The 22,703-nt window shown below is 29.9% G+C and overlaps 1 protein-coding gene across 1 annotated transcript; it reads right to left on the minus strand.

Moving 5' to 3' along the window:
- Positions 1-3,790: 3,790 nt before the first annotated feature.
- LOC101249389 (acyltransferase Pun1-like) lies at positions 3,791-5,342 on the minus strand. The gene has a single exon (XM_004244776.4). The coding sequence runs from the start codon at positions 5,261-5,263 to the stop codon at positions 3,953-3,955; it is 1,311 nt and encodes a 436-aa protein (XP_004244824.1). The 5' UTR covers positions 5,264-5,342; the 3' UTR covers positions 3,791-3,952.
- Between the last annotated feature and the right edge of the window lie 17,361 nt (positions 5,343-22,703).

The following is a 22,703-nucleotide window of genomic DNA, read 5'->3' on the forward strand; positions in this document are numbered from 1 at the left end:
GAAACACAGTAATGTAAGATCGTATTTGACAAATGGTACCATTAATGTTGATTATGTCAAATCTTGTGATAATCTTGCAGATCCTCTTACAAAGGCCTTAACAAGAAAAAAGGTTTGGAGCACATCGAGGGGGATGGGATTGAAGCCTACAAAATTCTTGAGTCATATATGAGGAAACCCAACCTGGGGACTAGAGATCCTATAACCAGGTTCAAAGGGAAAAACTAATCATATGATGACTTGTTGTGAAAAATGCACTATTTTTTTCCCTCCCTATGATGTGAGTGCATTATTTCCTGTAGTTTGTGAAGGTTGAGTTGATAAAACTCTTAATGAATATCTGTAGCCCGTATGGGTGGAGTGTTAATCTTACAGGAGCACTCTCGACAGATTTCACCTATGTGATGTGTGGAAGTAGGTCGCTTCCTATGAGAATGGGGCTTATTCTCAAATGCACTCATGAAACCGGGATAGCACATGGCCATAACGTGCTGGCTGTTAAAGCCCATGTCAACACCTTGATTATTATGTGTGAGCAGTGATATTTTATTTCCCTTAAGCAGTCATAGTTCAAGTCTGAGACCACTACGACTCTGGAGTAAAAGTTACTGTTTCACTAAGTGGAGGTTCAATGCAGAGCACACCTTCATTATGCATAGTAGTCTTCCTTCAGCTGATATACTCTCTTATCTAAATATTAAAATGAGTGGGGGATTGTTAGGTTATTAGCATTTTAATATTAATATTTAACATATTAAATTGCTTTATTTTGGAGTTATAAGAATGGATGACTTCTACATCATCCATTAGCATTGGTTATCCATCAATATATTTCATTCTTAATTCCTCCATTACTCCCTTTGTAACCTATGTAACATATGTAACTCCCTTTGTAACATATATAACTCCCGTTGTAACTTATGTAACCTATGTAACTCCCATTGTAACCTATGTAACTCCTAAGGTCATTATCTTCACTATTTACTACCTCCATTATCTTCCTATTCATTGCTAGGAAGACTTCTTGTAGTATAAATAGTGGTAGTCTTCATTTGGTTTTAGATACACACAATTCATAAGAGAAAACAAAGAGTGAAAGAGTTAGTCTAAAGAGAGTTCTTATTAGTTGAAGGGAGGTGTTCTTTTTTTGTGGAGTTTTGGACTCAACTTTTGTCCAGAGTTGTTGAGTTATACTTTGTAAAGGCTGTTGTATCCTGGAGGGGACAAGTCAAAGAGGACTACTGCTGGACCGGTGAAAACATTTGCTGCAGTGGGCTTGAATCTCCTTAAAGAGAGCGAGATATCCGCGCCTCAGCCTGAAGAGATTACTTTCTTCATTTTATTTTCAATTGTAATCTTGCAATTTTATTATCTTGTAAGTTTTTTCACTAACAATATGTTTGTCAACTCTTTTGCTTTCAACCAAATTCGACTATCAACCTTCTCTTGTTGACACTCGACACACATTAGAATCAATTAAGATTGTATTAACAAGGTTCTAAGTTGACTCTAATACCACTTCTTTAATATTGAAGTCATTAGATTTTAATTGGTTGGGTTGTTAATATTGTACTCTAAACTCTTCTATTAGTGGTTTGTTTGTTATGAAGGTAAATGTTTTCTTAAAAAATAAATATATTTTTGATTTATTTTCTCATATTTAGTTAACGAGTAGAATTTTTTTTTTAGTTTTTAGTTTATAAATGAAACACATTTTAAAGAAAATATGTTTTATTTTTTATTACAGAGTAGAAAATAATTTTTGATCGAAAATCAACTCGATAATTAATCTAGGACATAACGGTGACACACGAACTAGTACTTTGACCACAGATCTGAAATTCGATCCTAAAATCTGACTAGAATTTCATCTCGATTTACGACTCAATGCTCGATATTCATAATGAAAAACATATATTCAATCCGGAACTTGATCCCGACACCCGAATTTGAAAATAAACTTTATATATATGTTTTAGGTGGGGGAGGGAGGGATGGGGGGGGGGGGGGGTTCGAGGTAGAAAACTTAAATCTTTAAAATTTGAAAAACAAAAATAAGCTTTTAATTTATTTAGGGGGGGAGGGGAAAAGGGTGGAGTGGGGTAAAAAAACAAAATTTGAAATTGAAAATATTTATAACAAATTTTAAATTTTTTTTGGGGTGGGTGTAGGTGTAGGGTGGAGGAAAAATTAAAAATGCCAAAACTGTAAATATTTTTCAAAAAGAAACTTTAAATTACTTATATTTTTAGGTTGGAATTGTGAAGGGGTTGAGGGAGGTGTGGGTTAAGGAAAATGAAATTCTGAAGACTCTTAAGTTTTATTTTTTTCCAAAATAAAGTCAAATTTTAATTTTTTTGTTGGGGTTGGGGTGTGTGTGTGTGGGGGGGGGGGGGAGGATAAAATCAACTTTTTTTTAAAAAAATTAAACTATTTTTCAAATATAAAATTAATTTTTTTTGGGGGGGGGGGGGAAGGGGGAGGGGTTGATTTTGGGGTAGGAGGGTAGAGAAAAAATAAAATGTTTTTTTTTTAAAAAAGAAATTTTTAAAATTTTAATTTTATTTTGAATGCATTGGTTAGAGTACGGGGCGGGGTGAGGAAAAAATTGTAATAGTAGGTTGGAGGAGTGTTTTGGAAAATATTTTTCTTAATTTTTGAATGTAAGTCATATTTCTAAAATTTGAGAAAAATAAATTAATAAACTAGATTTTATCATGAAAATAAATTGATAAACTAGATTTTACCACGACCCATTTATTACCCAATCAATTTTTACCCATATCAAATATAGACAAGTTGAATTATTACCCATTTTATATGTATTCATTTTCAATCGGTCCACATTTGACCCAACCCTTCCATTTGCCACCACTAATTATGATCATGATAATTAGTAAGTTAGTTCTGCCTTAAAAATCAACTATAAGTTTATTTTTCTCAATTACATACATGTATTTCTTTTTCAGTTTGGAGCTACTAAGAAAGCAAAAAAGGTGAGAAAAGATATTCGATAAAAAATGAATAAAAGGTGAGAAAAGGTATTCGATAAAAGTGAATTATAATTTGTAATTGTCACTCCTACTATATGTACTTCTTTGTAATTTACGTCTTATTCTATATATATTTTTTATAATCTACACCCAAGTTTACTTGCAAGATCATTAAAAAAAAATCTTGTTTTGAAAGTTTTTAGGATGATAAAATAGAAAAGTTACAAGTATTATTGTACAACAAAAAGAAAAATTATATCCTGAAAACATGAAAAAAAGAGAGTAATGACTATGATGTGGTGCAGTGGATGTCTGGATGCGAAAGCTCCTTATTTAATCATATATCTAAGTGTGAATTTGAATCTTGAGTATATTAAAGTCTTTCGTAGGAAGTGCTACCTTCAAATGCGACATATTCAAAGAAAATCTGAATTAATCAAGCTCAAATGCGAGTACCAATAAAAATAAAAAGTAATGATAATTCTAAAAAATTGTTCTTTCGGCTCGTACTATCAATAATATAAATGCAAGAAAAACTGAAATATCTACATAGAATAAGATCATTAACACGGAGAGAATTCTTTAATTCTAGATCTCGGATTTACCTTATATACTCCATTCATTTTAATTTATTTGTCTAGTTTAACTTGACACGTAATTTAAAAAAATAATTTTTGAATTTTATGATTTTGAAACTAAAAGTATGTAGAATATATTAAAATATGTCTTTTAATCTTGTTATTTTAAACATGACATGAAAAAATAAAATCAAGAGTAGGCATAAAGAGAAAAGAAAGCAAGACAAATAAACATATTATTTAGGAGTACATAAACATATCAATACATGCCCAATGCTTACAAAATCTTATAAATTCACACATATCAATACATGCCCAATGCTTACAAAATCTTATAAATTCACTCAAACACCCATAATCCACAACATAAATCTCAACATTCTAAAAATAATTTGCATATGGAGAAGCAAATTCAAGAAACTCTTCATCGCGCTCAAATACAGACATGTCTTGTTCATCCAACACGACGAATGCTTCAACGCCATCGTCTTTGTAGTTCATCAAATTGAACAACTTATTGTATGGACCAGTAGCTATGGTTGCAGCCATTGGCTTGCCCCAACCAAAATCGACGTCATAGAATGGAAATTTACACACACTACTACAAGTATACTCATCAAATTCCTTCTTCTTGGGTGGCAACCCTTTAGCTAATTCAAGAATCTCCAATGCCCATGCATTTTCTTTGATATTATCTCTAGTCCTAAATAGTAGTTTTTCCTCCCTCATGAGACTAACTATTTGTGGTAAGTTCATGTCTGCTTCGTTGGAAATATGTGTCGAAAAGTGAGACAGAACATTGCCAATAGAGTTAGGAGGTAACTTTGGTGAAATCATTCCGCGTAAATCTGCATATTGGATCAATTTAGAAGGGACAAAGGAGCCAGAGTTCGCGGTCACTGCTTTAGCAACACATTTGAAAAGAAGTGCACTAAGGACTTCAGTAGGTGTAGGATCTTTCACTTGTGAGACACTAGCAATAGAGGACCTAAGTTCACTCACTTTTGATGAGGAAAAAACATACCTCTTTTGTGTACATCCATCTAATATTGATGGAACAACAGGGGAATCCAGAGGACCAGTTGGTGGTGATGGAAAAATAGTGTCACTTATATAGTAAGGTGGAGTTATTTTTGCATTTGGATCGCGTGTTAATTTAGCCCAATCGATCAAGAATTGTAAACCATTACACGCGTCTCCAATCTTGTGTGACAAACATGTACTCACTGCAATTCCTCCACAATCGAAATGTGTTAATTGAATCACAGCCAAACCATACTCCGAATCGTTCTCCCAAGCTACACCATGAGGGAAGATCAAATCTTTGACATGACAATCTTTGTCATTGAGAACTTGAGACATTGGTGCATCAATATGGACATTCAAGAACTCAACGCCTTTGTCATTACAATCGATCACCGCGTTATCTTTCATGTGTCCTGCATATGGATAATAGGAGACTAAATTTTTGGAGAGGGAGTTTTCAAGAAGTTTTGATGTTTGAGAAGGTTGATTAGAAAGTGCACCTAGTTGATTGTTGGAATAGAAAAAACCAAAGGGTACATAAGTGTGTGTTTGAGCTTGTTCAATGAGAGAAAATTTGTGCCATTTTTGAGTTAAAGGGGTTGGAGAAGAAGGTTTAATGAGTTTCTTGGAAGCTCTTGATAGAATTTTTAATGCAGGTGATGCCATTTTTTTTAGATGTGGTGTTATCAAATTCTTGACACTAAAATTTATTATAAAGAAGATGTATGCACTACATAATAAAAACAAACTACATTATTAACATAGAAAATATTATTCTTATGACCAAACAAAGACAAAAATAAACCATTATTAAAAATGTTATCCTGGGAAATGATTGCCTATCTTTCATTTATTTGAGGAAGAATACAAAATACTCTCTTCCATTTACTTGCCAAATACTTTATTTATTCCATATTAATTTAATTTGTGAGTATTTTTTTCCGCAACAAATTAGAAACTAGAAAGTGATAGAAAATAAATTACAATCACAAATAAAATATAAAAAAAATATAATTTTATTGATAAAAAATGTGGGTACAAATCTGTTTGTTCCCTTAATTCTCCTTTCAAAATTTCTCTGTGGTTGGAGAGTTGTTAGTGAAGTAGTATGTTGGGTATGTAACATGAGTTAATGAAAAATGAAGGGAAGATGAAAAGAAGAGGAACTTGAAAAGTTTTTAAATAAATTACCTTATTAATTTTATTATTTAGATATATCTTTTTTTTCTAAAATATTATTTATTTAATCTATTTATTATTAATATAAAATATTATAATCCAACTAGTATGCTAATGTTGATGTATGAATTTAAGAACAATTCATAAGTCAAAATATTGTCTCCTAACACAAGTCCATTAAACATTACACAAGTTTTGCTATATTTATTTTTTTTATTTTATTTTATTTTATTTTATTTTATGATAAAGAGTTTTTTTTAATCTATTGATACAAAATAAAGTTCAATAAATTTTCTCTATAAATAATTATAGTTGTGTGACATTTTGAGGTGTTAACTCCAATTTATTAAGATGACAATTATTTACCGTCAATAATTTATTTGAGAAAATAGTGAACATGACGGTAAAATTTTTATTCTCCTAGCTAGTTAAAATAATATATAAAAAATAATATTGCCTGTCAATTATCTACATTGACTCAATTACATGAAATAGAAAATCTCATAATACTTCAAGGAAGGGTATAATTAGAAAGAACTTTTTTTTGGTAGAGTTTTAAACTACACGAAAAACTAGGTAAGAAACAATGAACCAAACACTTGATAAAAATAATTCGTGCATTACTAAGGTTTTTTTTGTTTGCACTTAATGGAGGTATGAATTTTAATTATTCAGATTCAAAACTATCTAGTGCATTTGGTTTTTAGGTCTGAATCGAAATTATTCAGATTCAACCCATTAAGTCCATTTATTTTATTTTTCGAAAAGTCACTTAATGAGTCTGAAGAGGTCTGAACGAATCAGATTTGTAGGAGACTCTTAACAACATTCATACTCACCTAATAAGTTATCAAAGAATATAAATCATCGCTTCTCTACTTTGGGCGTACTTTTTTATCTCATAACTAAAAACTTTCTTTCTCTCTTTTCTCAATCAAACAATATTTTTCCCTCTTGAACTGGTAAGTTTTCATAAATCATTTCAAGTATTTTTTTTATATTAATAATTTTCTTGTATTGACGTTTGTCAAGAACAATGGTTGAAATAACATTTTTGGTGTATTTATGTCGATCAATGTTTTTGAATGAAAAATAGTAGCATGATTATTAAAACTTCTAAATTTTTTAATCAAAAGTAATATATTTTATTGAAATAAATTTTTTATAATATTTTATTAATATACTGTTCAATTTCACATGCACATTCAACAAACACTATTAATTATTTAGTGTTCACATTTAGAGACCCTTCTTAATATTCAGATGCGTATTCAGATCAAGACATATAAATCTTAATACAAATATTAATATTCAGATGTATATTTATATTCAAACCTTTTAATCTAATAGAAACAAATGAGGCCTAATACATGCATTACCAATCCCTGCATTATAATTTTTGCAATATTAATATATACATTTTTAATCTTTGTACCAAATGACCCCTTAGAGCACGTTCGACATTGCTGCTCAAACTGCTTAGTTTTATAAGTATTTTTTTAAAAAATAGTTTTTTTAAAAAATCTTTTATTTTCTATATTAATTAACCATTATATACTGATGTGTTCAGATAAATCAGATATATAGATTTAAAATATTTTAAATAATAAATTTTGAAGAGAAATAATTTCTATTCTTATGCGCGGTTAAATATGTAACTACAAAATGAGAATTTTTTTTTAGTATATTATAATATTTTGCTTGTAAATTTTTAATGATTTAACGTCTACTCAATCTCTGTTGCTTAACATGCATAGAGTTCATAATAAAATATAACATTATTTCTTTTGGATTTTATTGATTAATTGGAGAGATATCGAACTTTAATTTCTTCCTTTTTAAAGTATAATGTTAACTTCATGATCAATTTCTGCAAATGAAAATAAAAATTCTATATATAGAAATTTTTTATTACATAATATGAAATTGAAAAATTAAGGAAAAAAAAAAAGATATGAAAATACATTTGAATTTTGATCAAAATTATTATAATAATTTCAAATTTTGGACCTCTTGCATTATTTAATAGTGTATGTTAAAGATATATAACTACTCAGGCTTCAGCTGGACAAATTACTATTTATAATGATCGAATATTTATGATATTTATGTTAACACCTATATATATATCTTTAGAATATACTATTAAATAGTGTAAAATGTATAAATCCTCTATAAAATGTGAAATTATTACAATAATTTTAATCAAAATTTAAATAAATTTTGAACTATATTCCCAAAAATTAAAGGTGGTCCTCCATACATGATCAAGAAGTAAGTTTCAAAATGCTGCAATGGAATGTGTGGACCTTTAAAATTAATGTGGAACCTACCCTTTAATTGCTATTTAGTTCCTTGGATAAGTATACAAACATTATTAGGTCAAGTAACGTTTATTGTCATTGTATATTTATGTTATGTGTATTATATAATTATTTATGTCTAAATTATATTTAAATTATATATTTAATATAATAATAAAAACTACAAAGCTGACAATTTATTTTTAAATTATCAAATAAAAAGTGTACCCAAGCTAATATTTTTAAGAAAAAATTTCAGATTCGGAAATATGCGAACTTCCTGACTTTTTATCCACCAAATTTCTTCGAAAGTAATTGCATACATGCTTTCTCCAAAATATGATGTAATCTCCATAAATAGATCAAATTAAAAATATCATTGAATTCTAAATAATAATTCAACTACAAAACTTGATAATACATTTAAAAACAACTTATTTGGAGGTTTCCAAATAATTTTATATATATATATATATATATATATATATATATATATATATTCAAATTCTTTAAAAGTGTCGAATTATTTAAAATTAGTATAATTTAAAAATCTATTACAAGTACGAGGTTTGACAGCTAAAAAAGTCGAAAGTCCGCATATTCCCGCCAATTTTTTTTTTCTTGAAAATATTAGTTAGGGTACACTTAATTATTTTATTTGATAGTGTAGACATTGAAATTTTGTGGGACTCTACAAGATGGGTTCAATTCGAGTTGAGACTCTACACACTGTGTTCAACTCAGATAATGATTCTTGGAGGCTACTCAACCCTAAACCCTAGTTTATGCCTATATAAAGGGTACTACATTCCCTTAAAATGCATCTCAAAAATTTCATAAAGATATTAAGATCTTGAATACTCCACAAATTGATGGTTTGTTCATAAAGAAAGGTCAAATCTAAATCATCCTAGTTCGAGAAATACACCACTAACGGCCCTCGAATCAATGGATAAATCCTAGGAGAGTAGAATCAAGGGATCAACAGAATTGTATCCGCTATCTTAATCAATAAAATTATGTTTCTTCATATTTTATTTGTATGGTTTGTTTATTTTCCGTATGTTTAAAATTTGTTGCAAATAGATAATTTTAAAAAATAAAAAAATTGATGACTTTGTTGTTTTTATTATTAAGATGAGAATACAATTTAAATAGATCTCAACCATAAATTATTATATAGTACACATGACATAAATTTATAAGGTCAATTATGACACAAACTTAAAGTACATTTTTTTACTATAATAATGGGCAAAAATATTTCTTTATCTTACCTAAAGATTGCATATCTTACTTTGTAGTAATCATTTGATTAAAGGTAATATCAGATACAAGAGAATAATTTAACAAGCACTTCTCAAGGACATGACCAATTGCAACACATGATCAGAGGGAGTGTTCAATATCTCAATTATAGTGTAGAAGACGATTGAGATTAGGAGATTTTGGGGGAAGGTCACACATGCTTGACACACATGTATTCTAAATTTAGGCTATAGTATAAGAATGATTTTCGCCAAAAATTTCAAGCTAGCCAAAACGGATAGAGATTTTTTTGGAAAAATAACTTAAATACACAATTATAGTTGTTATATTCTCTAATTTTCCCTACTTTTTTTTTAAATATTACATAATTCACTTTTTTTTTTATTTTAGTATAAGTTTTTAGATACATTACATTCTCTCTCCTATAATACACATTTATCCATTTTAATGCCTATTTTTTCTCCATTAAAACACTTAACCTCTTAAATCAGTTTTTGAATTTTAAATTTTATCCATTTAAACATTCAACCTTTTAAATCAGCTTTTTGATTTTGAATTATTAAATTTAATTAATTTTAAATAAAAGACCAAATTTAAAAATTTTGAATTTCAAAATTCAAAAAATTTGAAATTTAAAAAAGTAAAAATTTCAGGAAGCAGGACAACTTCCCTTAACTTCTACCGTTTTGTTCTTACTCCATCAAGTTTCAGTTCTTTTTTTTTCCATCATCGTCTATTTCTTCTTAATCTGTAATCGTTTGAACCCAACATCTTTTTATTATTAATCCATCATCAATTCGTATATTCTTCTCTTTTTTGTATTTGTTAATTGTTCTATTACATCATAGTAATGGATCCGTTAATTAATAAAAGGATATATGATTCCGACGATGAAAATTGGAAAGAAAATAGGAAAAAGTCTTTGCATGATCCTATGAATCTTTAGAAGGATTCAAACAAAGACTGGCGAAACATCAAAATCAAAGGTTTTCAAAATACAACAAAAAAAGAAAAAAGAAGCAGCAAACATTGTTGTTAGGCCTACATTGTCTCGGGTTAGTATTTTGGTACTTAAAACTGTTGTTAAAATTAGTAAAAAATTTTAAGGAATCAAGTGTGCTTGCTGATACATTTGAATAAGTGTGTATAGTGTTTTAGATGGTGAATTGATACATGAATTTGTTGTGTATCATAATATTTTATATGTATCATGAAGTTTTGAAAATTGTTATAATGTATCATTCAATAAGTTTAGTAATGCGTCATCAACTGTGCTTGATGATGCATATAGAATCAGTGTGTACAATGTTTAATCAATGCACTGATACATGTAGTAGATATGTATCACATGTTTTGCATGTAGTATGAATTTTTGAAAACTGATATCATGTATCACTAAGGTATTAGTTGTTTAGTTGATGTACTGATACATGTTTTGAAAATTGTTATAATGTATCATTCACTAAGTTTAATAAATGCGTCATCAACTGTACTTGATGATACATATATAATCAGTGTGTATATTGTTTAGTCAATGTTTCTGATAGATGTATTAGATATGTATCACATGTTATAATGTTTTAGTTAATTCACTGATACATGTAGTAGACATGTGTCACATGTTTTTCATGTAGTATGAATTTCTGAAAACTGAAACCATGTATCAGTAAGTTATTAGTTGTTTTATTTAGTATTTATATTTCAATATCGTTATAATTTACTATTTTATTTTCAAATTGCAGCCACTGAAGTACAAGATTAAAAAGATACCAACACATCCCATAAGGTTTGTTGTCAATTTTAACAATAATTTCCTAAAGGACAAGAATGTGATCAGATTCCAGGGGGGAGGAGTATCTTCAGCAGACTGATTATGCAAGGAAACTGTACTGCATATAAACACCAGAGGCAGAAGCATCTCCAGCTTCCAAAGGCCTTTACTTGCTTCAAATTCATACCCTTAGGTCTTGTAATTAGAGAAGTTGTTGTATTGTCTTTTATTCACTATGTAAGATTGTTTCTCGTGTTTTGTAGCTGTAGCTTGTATAGACTTTTTGTAAGTGATAGGAGTGTAGATAGTTATCATCTATTTGTTTTGTATTGAACACTATTGGATGAATAGAGTGCATCATTCACCAAAAAAAGACAGATATTCAACCAAGCATAACATACATAAAATAAAAGCTAGAAACCCCAATATTCAATTATAACTAAAGAGAAACATTATATATTCTTATTGTCAGATTGACCATAGTATACTTTAAGGATTTCAAAGGATTCTTAGAAATAATCAACAATTATTTAAAGAAGCCAGATTGAAAAGATAAATAGACTTCCCCTTGTTCAATTATTTTTAGAGGTTGCACGATAATAGAACAAAGCACTCCCAACACTGAATCATCTTGATCTCCTACACGATTAGCTAATTCTATGCCACTCACCCAAAAAATTCTTGAGTCCTCAATATGAGTAGAATTTCACCTGCACTCATCCCAATCATGGTTTAACTCAAGTCTTAATACTAAAACACCAGCAAAAAGTCCAAGTCATTTTAACACAAAACAATGGAAGGAAAAAAAAGGCTAATTAAAAAAGGAGAAAAACAGAAGTCTTCAAAGTACAAATTTCTTTCTTATAACCCAAGTGTGCTTCCAGAAGAATGAATCCTAAAACTGAAATAGTACAAATTAACACAGAATTTGAGCTCGATGTCGATGAATCACCCATGCTATTCATTTATTATGAGTTGGCATTCATATTGTCTGAACAGACGATTCCATAACCTACTAGTATAAGCTCATCTACTGATAATTCTTAGCGACGGTTTATTGATCTACCCCAACACCTCACAACAAAGAGAGATTAACCACATGCCAATCCTCCCAAAACTTCAACTTTTACTGCCTATATCTCTACCCTCTTACAACGCTCTTTCCTTGATACATCAATATCCAACTCGGCTTGATACATCAATATCCAACTCGGCTGCAATTGCTGCTTTGAGATTAGAAAACGAAATTGAATTTCCAACAACGATTCTATCGATTTTGTAACTTTCATACTGCAATTCGTTCACCCAAATTCCAGAATGTCTCATCAAAATCGAAGTATTCATCTTGAAAAATCCACTGTAACAACAATAAAATTAATGTAGTTCGAAATTTAACAGATTGTTCACAAAAAATGTTATTCAAAATAGATGATATAATCTTTGATTTTCAAAATTTGAAATTAATATCCAATTACGTGCTGATTTTATGGTGATTAATGATCTGTTACCTTAAATTAAACTGTTTTAGTAACAACATTAATTGTACCATTTTTTCCCCATTTTTTTCTCAACAGTTTAAACTTACCATGTATCATTTACCATGTATCACTAGAGTCTAAAAGTATCACAGAACAATAAATTTAAGGGATTTTTTGTAAATACTAAATTTGTCGGGACAGAATGTAATTATTGAATTACACTATGAGATTCCTTAAATTTTTACTTATTTTCTTAAAAAAGAACTAAAAAAGTACTTCTTTTGTCCAATTTCAATAATAGTTCAGGGCCGTCTTAATCACTTGGAGACTAAAGCCATCGCTAGGGATTTCATATTTTTTTTTAAAAAAAGTACTTTATATGTACATTAAACACTATATATGCTTAAATTTTTTTTTTCAAAAAAAAAAAAAGGTGCAAGAAGTGAAAAAAAATGCAACAACTAAAAAAAGAAGAAGGTAAAAGTACCGTTTAAGTTTAATAGTTTTTAATTAAGGAATGAATGGAACAATTTTTTGGAATATTAAACGTGCAAAAATTTTTTAAAAAATAAAAAAACGTAAAGTGTCGTTAGTTTTAATTATGGTCTAGGAAATGAACAATTTTTGGGAAGGGAGAATGGTCAAATATGCCCCTAAATTATTTGAAAAGGTTTAGATATACTCTCCGTTTAAAGTTTGGTCCATTTATACCCTTGTCATCCAACTTTTGGTCTACATATGCCCTTTTGGGCGTTAGTTGGCCAACTCGGAATATCCAACTCATTTTACTTTTATTTAAATGTCAAATGGATTTTCCACGTCATTTTTATATATTATCACTTGACATTTATATTCAAGGAAAAGGGTCAAGTATGCCCCTAAACTATTCGAAAGGTCTAGATATACCCCCGTTTAAAGTTTGGTCAATTTATACCCTCGCGTCCAAACTTTTGGTCTATATATACCCTTATGGGTGTTAGTTGGTCAATTCGGAATATCTAACTCATTTTACTTTTCTTTAAATGCCAAATGGATTTTCCACATCATTTTTATATATTATTACTTGACATTTATATTAAAAGAGAAAGGGGTCTTTTATGCCCCTAACTATCTGACCTAATTTTAAAACACATATACGACCCGTCTTTTAAATAATCTATACAACCCGACCCTTTTTCTAAATACCCTATATGGGTCGGATTAGGGCATAATTGAACCATTTAAATGGCGAACACTATCATGCTCTGATTGGAACCGCCGAGGAATCAATGGCACGACAACTAAAGGAAAAGGAAGTCGAGGTTTGAAAAGCGTTTTGGCGCAACGCAGAGCTGGAGGCGCAAACCTGGCAGGCAAGAGCTAGAGCAGAGGAATTTACCGCAACAACGTTACAGACACAACTGCAAGCTGCAGCAGGCAATGATGATATAAATAACAAAATAATTCACACTTATATGAGTCGGATTAGGAGCATAATTGAACCATTTAAAACACGGTAGTATATGTATTTTTGAATTGAGTCGGATAGTTAGGGCATAAGTGACCCCTTTCTCTTTTAATATAAATGTCAAGTGATAATATATATAAATTATGTGAAATCCCATTTGACATTTAAAGAAAAGTAAAATGAGTTGGATATTTTGAGTTGACCAACTAACACTCATAAATGCATATGTAGACCAAAAGTTGAACGTGAGGGTATAAATGGACCAAACTTTAAACGGGGGTATATCTCGACCTTTCGAATAGTTTAGGGGCATATTTAACCCTTTTCCCTTGAATATAAATGTCAAGTGATAATACATAAAAATGACGTGGAAAATCCATTTGACATTTAAATAAAAGTAAAATGAGTTGGATATTCCGAGTTGGCCAACTAAAGCCTAAAAGGGCATATGTAGACCAAAAGTTGGACGGCGGGGGTATAAATGAATCAAACTATAAACGGAGGGTATATCTAAACCTTTTTAAATAGTTTAGGGGCATATTTGACCCTTTTCCCTTTTGGGAATAATTTTCAACAGAGAGAAATCATTCTTCTTTATTTATCCCCCAAGACTTTAACCATATATAATATATACCTTAATACTCATCTTTTTTATTTTCTATTCTATTATTTTTATTTTCAGTATTGAACTCTCTTACAAAATCTTTTGATTAATTGTTGCTTACAAGTTATAAAATAACAAAATTTACTTTTGAATATCTTCTTCGTATTTCAAGAAGTGCAACAATCAATTATTATATTGAAGGAGTCAAGAAACACACCACTATTTCGATATTGTAATATCAACTTATCAAATTAGTGAGTCAGGTTTTGTTATTTGAACTTTATTTTTTATTTTTTTAAAAAAAATTGTTATTGTTGATATTCTTAGTTCATAAGCATAATATATTCTTGTTTTAGTTATTATTACAATTTATTTAATTTAAATATGTCAGCTAGAAAATATGATTTATGTTTTGCAAAAAGAGAGAAAAAGAGAAAACTTGAGGAATTAAATAAATCCCAAAACGGAGCCCTTGATAGATTTTTAACAAATAATAAAATTCTGAATCAAAAAAATATTGGAGGATGTTCTTCAAATGAACAAGTTACTAATCGAATTGAGAAAGATGATAATAACATTCAAGAAAAAATCTAGAAGAAGTTGGTGAAAAATGTGACATAGTTTCCAATAATCAAGAGCTCCTAAATAATTTAAAATTGCATTCCTAGAAATATATATAACCCAAGTCAATATAATAATATAGATACAAAATTGAGAGACCTATTAGTAGAAAAGGGACCGATTAGTATGATTGATATAAATTTTTCAAAGGATAAACATTTAAGACATTTTTCTACAACACACTATATTCAAAAATTTGCAGACGGAGAAAAACATGAAAGAAAATGGTTAATTTACTCTAAACATTTGGATAAAGTTTTTTTTTCTTTTGTAAATTATGCATAACTTCTATTGTTTGTAAGAATAAACTAGCTAGTGAAAGTAATAATGATTGGAGAAATCTTAGTGTTTAGCTTAAAGCTCATGAAGTAATATGAATGAACATATATTAATTTGAGCTCGTGGATTTTGATTTAGAAATGAGATTGCATAAAAATTTAACAATTGATAAAGATGTGAAGGAACTAATGAATAGAAATAGAGTAAATTGGAAAAATGTGTTTGTCAAGAATTATTGTTTTGATTAAAACTCTTGAGAAAAATAATTTGGCATTAACAAATGGAAAGATCTATCAAGAAAGTAATGGTAATATTTTAATGGGAAAATGCACAAGTACCTCCTCAATCTATGCCCGAAATTCCTAAGACACACTTATACTATACTAAGGTCCTATTACCCCCCTGAACTTATTTTATAAGTAATTTTCTACCCCTTTTTAGTCTACGTGGCACTAGTTTGAAAAAAAAAGTCAACCATCGCTGGGCCCACAAGATAGTGCCACGTAGGTCGAAAATGGGTAAAAAATTATTAATAAAATAAGTTCAGGAGGGTAATAGGACCTTAGTATAGTATAAGTGTGTCTCTGAGATTTCGAGCATAGGTTAAGGGGGTACTTGGGCATTATCCCTATTTTAAAATCCTCATTGAAATGATTGTTAAATTTGATCCAGTTATGTAAGAACACATTCGGCGAATTAATCACGACGAAATTCATAATCATTACCTTGGACATTCTATACAAAATGAATTGATAAACTTATTGGTAAGTGAATTCAAGAATAAAATTATTAAAGATTGAAGAAACGAAATATTTCTCAATAAAAATTAATGAATAATTTTTAGAATTTTTGAAAGTGGATGATACATGTGAAAAAGGTCTTTTTGAAGTTATTATACAAGATAAAAAAACATTGGACTTGATGATATTGATAATTTAAGAGGACAAAGATTTGATAATGGATCAAATATGAAGGGAAAACATCAAGTAGTGCAAAAAAGACTTCTCGGTGTAAATCCAAGAGCATTTTATACATCTTGTGATTGTCATAATTTAAAATTTCGTACTTTGTGATATAAATAATTCTGTTGGAACTATATATGCACAACGAAAGCATATTAGGATCTTTATTACTTACATGAATAATAGATAACCAATACCGTTTATGCTAGAATACACAATGATGATAGAACACAAAAAAATGTAAAAATTTAATTCGATAAATACCTCTTGAAGCGTGAGCTGATACCTTCAAGCGAATCCCAAGATAGATAAACCTTCAAGTGAATTTATAAGATAATTATGGTCTTCTATAGTGATCCCAAGTCACATCCGAACTCTCTCAATACTTGGGTGAACAAGTATCGAATAGAAAACTAATTCCTCTATTTGCTAGGTTAGGAGAATCCCTATTTATAGAGATGTCATCCTAATAAAAAAAGGACTAGAAAATCTAGTTTTTCTAGAAGACTAGAAAAATCCATATTATTCTTCATTTTTGCGTAGAATTAGGATTCTGAGTTCTAGTTAAATATGAGCACTATAGGGACCACAAAATTAATTACCGAGGCTTCCTATTATGAAAATATTTCCAAATAATTAATTTGAAATATTCTTACCATAATAAATTACAAATCATTCCACTAGAAATTCGTAATTGCACTCCTCTATTTTGTAATTCCCATTAAACACTTGTACAATTTCCCATGTTAAGATTTTAGATACTAATCAATAAATCAAATTACTGACGAATTTAACTTAATGATTAGTTTCTTTTAGAGCACTATTTAACTTATTTCATGTGCCGGATTCATAAATCCACTTGCAAGATTTGACACGATGAAAACTTATAAGTTTCTCAAAAAGGCATATCAATCAAACTCTATAAAGAGACATGAATTCCATCAACTAACTTATTATTTCACCAATATATATTATTATCTTCCAACTTACCAGACATATTGACCCATTTCAGAATCTCACCTTTTAATAAATCAAAAAGATAATTAATATATACAGATCATAATAGTTATATTAGGATTAAACATACAAGTATTTTTAATAGTTTAGAAAATATGTTTTGTCAGTCAGTCTAAAACAACTATCTCTACTCTTTCCCATTCAATACATACAAAATGTACTAACACAAAAAGTTGGAACTATACCGTGCCCATAATCAGGACAATTACATATAATTTTGTGCTACAATCATATCCGATGGCATGTCCAATTTCCATCCTAGAATGTGAATAAAAACTTTATACTTATAAGAACTGATGATATAATCCTCTGTGTATAAGCTAAAACTCTACCCACCAAATCATCTACTATATAAGTAAATAGACACCATAGACGAATATATGATCTATGAAAATTGAGAAAATATTTATTCTCTAATAATATTATTTCTTAACATATGGTTAATATTATACATCCCAACAAATTCTTGTATGAAAGTTGTCTCATTTTTGGAGTGATACAACGTGTATATGTTATTTTCTTCTTCTACCAAGCGGTAAAACTTTTTAAAAGATTTTGTACCCAATCTAACTCTTAAATCATTGTTACAAACTCGTTGAGAAAATCGTGTTGAAAGTATTAAAGTATTAAGATTCCAAGCTTCATAAATAAGAGATGCTTTATTGAAACTAAAAGAAGTTAGTGAGGATCCTAAAACTAAAAGTGAAGCTTTTTTTTAGCAACATACGAGATTGAAAATTTTGATTTAATGTTGAGTATGACTATTTGATACGACATATTATTTACGGTTAATTCAATTAGTAAAAGTGTACAGTCTAAGGATATGCATATAGATGTTGCCATAGACCATTTAAGGGGCCTAATTTTTTCCCCAAAAAATATCAAGAAGAAGAATTTGTGAGTGCTATAATTCTGCTAAGGAAATTGCAAATGAAATGAATAAAGAACCTAAATTCCATAAGAAACACATAATATTTAGAAAGAAATGATTTGATGAAAATATTGATAATGAAATCACGAAGTCTCTTGAAGAATCTTTTAGAGATGATTATTTTATAGATATAATAGATCAAGCTATTTTTTTCACTGGAAAATAGATTTGAACAATTTGAAGCATATGAAAACATTTTTGGTTTCTTATTTAATGGTAAAAAATTGAGATCACTAGATGATGAGAATTTTAAAAAACACTGTCTTAACCTTGAACTTTCTTTATCACATATTAGTTATTCTGATATTAATGATTTAGATTTACTTTTTGAATTTAAAGTGGTAAGGAAAATAATACAAGTAAAAAATAATGATCTAATGAAAATACTCAATTAAATAAAAAGACTTGATTCTTTTCCTAATGCATGTATTGCTTATAGAATAATGTTAACAATTCCAGCAATTGTTGCTTCAACCGAAAGAAGTTTTTCGAAACTAAAATCGATAAAATCTTATCTAAGATCAACAATGTCTCAAGAGAGATTGAATGGATTAGCTATATTATAATTGAAAAATAATTACTAAAATAAATCGATTATCAAACAATAATTGATGAATTCACATATAAAAAATGTAGAAAAATATATTTTAAATTAAAGTATATATAATGATTTTTTTAGGGCTCGTCTCTCTAATTTGACTTTAGGCCCTCAATAGTTGTTGAGTCGTCCCAACAATAGTTGTTCACTACTGACTTCACACACAAAATAAGACGCAATTAATAATATGATAATTTTATCAAATCATCCTTATTAAATATATGTCATCTAAATATTGAAAAATGAACAGTAGTTAATAGCAATGATAAAGTAGACATAAAATAATAAATTATTCATTAGCTTTATAAAGTGAATAAATATTATTAGACATTAAAAAATAGTATATGTACACAAATAAATATGAATAAAGGAAGTAAGATAAATAAATTAAATTGAAGGAAGAATATACTAAAATAGCTGTATAAAGCATTCAAGTAATCTTCCCATCTCACACTTTTAATTGTACACTGCCCTCGATATACACCATCAACAAGCATTACTAGTTCATGTGGTACTCAGGTCTCTTCGGTTTTGATTAAGATTAAAACGTTCAAATTAAAATGCATATTTGAATATAATGTCATTTTTAGATTTGAATAATGTATGCTTACGTTTGTTTGTTTCTCCAATATCTCTTTCTCTCTCTCTCTCTATATATATATATATTGGAGAAACAAACAAACGTAAGCATACATTATTCAAATCTAAAAATGACATTATATTCAAATGTGCATTTTAATTTGAACGTTTTAATATATATATATATATATATATATATATATGTATGTATGTATGTATATCAATTATACAATTGTTGTAACATATGTAACATATATAATTATAAAAAAAATCAATATAAATTGATCTTCTAATCAAAATTATCCAATTTAATATGCCATATACTATATTTGTTAGAGAATATATTTTAAAATAGTTCATTAAAAATACTTTTCACGAGGTAAAAGTACAAATTTATCTACATCACTTTGTCATTCCGTCAATTATTACAAGTAGAAAAAACTTAATTGTTTCCATAGAACAGAGAAGAGAGGTAAAACAAGAAAAGGGAATGAATCAATGCCAAAATTTCTCGAATTTTTATTAATCATGTTGAAGAATCTACAGCATCCTTGTTGAAAAGTACAATATTATAAAAAGTGAAATTATGTGAGACCTATGGTATGAAATATTTTCCATGAAAAATGATTTCCTAGAATTTTTTTTTTTAGAAAAAGAGTGGATTTCTAACTTATTTTTTCAATTTCGCTTTTTTTTTATTAGTGGCTTGTAAATGTGAGAACCAGGTTTTGGGGTGTTAATAGAAAGAATAAGTTTTCCTCTTTATTTTGTTCTCACTTTATCTTTCATTTTTTAGTGCAAACTGACTTGTCTTTGTGAAATTAGACAAGAGCTATCACATCCATTTTTGGATCGTGACAAATGATATCAGAGCTAGGTCCATAGGTCCCACGTGTGTACAATCCAAATATAAGTAGAGTTTTTAGGATCGGTCTAATGACATCTACTTATCTTCAAGAGGTAACAAAACTTCTTTTTGTCATTCTTTCTTATGGTGCATGGTTGCCTTCCCTAGTGCTAAATTATCGTGCTTTTTTTGGTAGATGCCAAGGACTAGAGCTTTTGTTTCCAGTGGTAGAAGAGAGGCAGTCTCTGAGGTAGTTGTTCACACCAGCTAGGGTTAGAGGTAGGGTCGAGCTAGACGTTGTGCTTTTGGAGTGGCACCAGTTAGAGATCGTGCCCGTGGAATGACACTAGCCAGAGGTAGATCTAGAGAGGCTTCACCTGGCCCATAGGCTAAAGTTGTTGAGAACCAGGTTCCTTCTGGGTTTAGACCTCCCTTATTAAGGAGAATTTATTGAGAATGCTTGGTGTGTTAGAGAACTTTTCTCAAGGTGGTACTATAGGTACACCACATGGTTCTTAGACATGATTAGGGGCAGATACCCAATTCTACAGCAGACTCCGGGTAGTCAGGATCAGGTGGGTTAGCTACATGTAGTTTCGACACCGATTTTTGGTGTTTAGATTGCTCCCACGGTTATTTTGACTACAACTGAGCAACCGTTTTATGAAGGGTTTTGGAAAACGAAACCATCCTAATCTCAAGGTGGTAATAGTGTGGAAGCTTATAAGTTTTTGACTTTGTGTCATGAGATGCTTGATGTTTTAGATATGGTGGATGATCGTGGTGTCCATTAGTTGCACTTCTACTTCTTCGAAACGTCAAAGAGTGGTGGAGGAATTTCGTTAGGTCTATACTAGTTCAATCTGCCTCGATAGAGTGGGATGTGTTCTCTATTGCTTTCCAGAACCACTTCATTCCTTGGAATGTGAGAGAGGAGAGTTGACTGAGGTTTGAGATCTTGAATTAGGGCAATTTGTCTGTGACTAAGTATGAGGCCTATTTCTATGAGCTTTCTAGGCATGCTATGACTATTGTTTTGGATGAGGCCTATCACTTACGATCTTGTTTGCTTCGTCTTCAGTTTTGACTTTACTCAAGGAGGGTGTCGATTTCATTTTTTATTCTGATTCTTCTAGAGTTAGGTTAGGGGTGTTCTGTGCAAAAGGATAAGGTGATTGTCTATGCTTCCAGAAAGTTTGAAAACCTATGAGGGGAACTACTCTACCCATGATTTAGAGTTGTCCCTCTTATGTTCGTGCTTAAACTATGGTGACATTATCTGTATGAGGTTTATTTTGAGGTGTTCACAGATCATCGGACTCTTCAATACATCTTTTATAAGAGAGATCTGAATTTGAAGCAGTGCGGGTGTCTTGATCTCCTGAAGGACTACAATATAACTATCTTGTATCATCAAGGGAAGGCCAATGTGGTGGAAGATGCTCTGAGTACGAAAATTTCTAGCATGGGAAGTCTTGCAACTATTAATATTGAGGATAGACAATTGGCTAGAGATTTTTAGAGGTTAGCCAACAATCTCGTCTTGTTATAAGTTTTTTAGGAGACGAGTGGTTTGATTGATTTGATAAAGGCTCCTTCTTCCTTAATTGAGTAGATCTGTGAGCATCAGTTTATCGATGATAAACTTTGTCTCATTCAAGACAAGATGGTGAGAAGGGAAGCTAATGAGGTTGTCCTTGATTCTAATTGTGCTTTGAGGATCTCTGTGCCCAAGGTGGGCTAGTTGATTAGATTAATTCTTGAGGAGGTTCATTGTTCCAGATATCCCATATAGGATGTCTATACCTACTTGGAAGTGGAAAAAATCACTATGGACTTTGTTCTAGGATTACCTAACACAGTGGGTGGTTATGACTCCATTTGGGTAGTTGTTGAACAATTAACCAAGTTTGCTCATTTCATCCCAGTTTGGGTGAAGTATACGACGAAGAAGTTAGCCTAGCTTTATATCAGTCAAATTGTGCGACCACATGGAGTCCCGATTTCTATTGTCTCTGATAGAGGTTCTTTGTTTACTTTTCATTTCTTGAAGGCTTTGTAGCATATTTTGGTACTCGATTAGATATGAATACATTATTTCATTCTCAAATAGATGGTCAGTCTGAGCTAACAATTTTGATGTTGGAGTACATACTCCGAGCTTGTGTGATCGATAGCAGAATACAACAAAAGTTACCGTTCCAGCCTTCACATGACAATT

This window comes from Solanum lycopersicum, chromosome 8 (genome assembly GCF_036512215.1).
Source record: "Solanum lycopersicum chromosome 8, SLM_r2.1".
Classification (NCBI taxonomy): Eukaryota; Viridiplantae; Streptophyta; class Magnoliopsida; order Solanales; family Solanaceae; genus Solanum; species Solanum lycopersicum.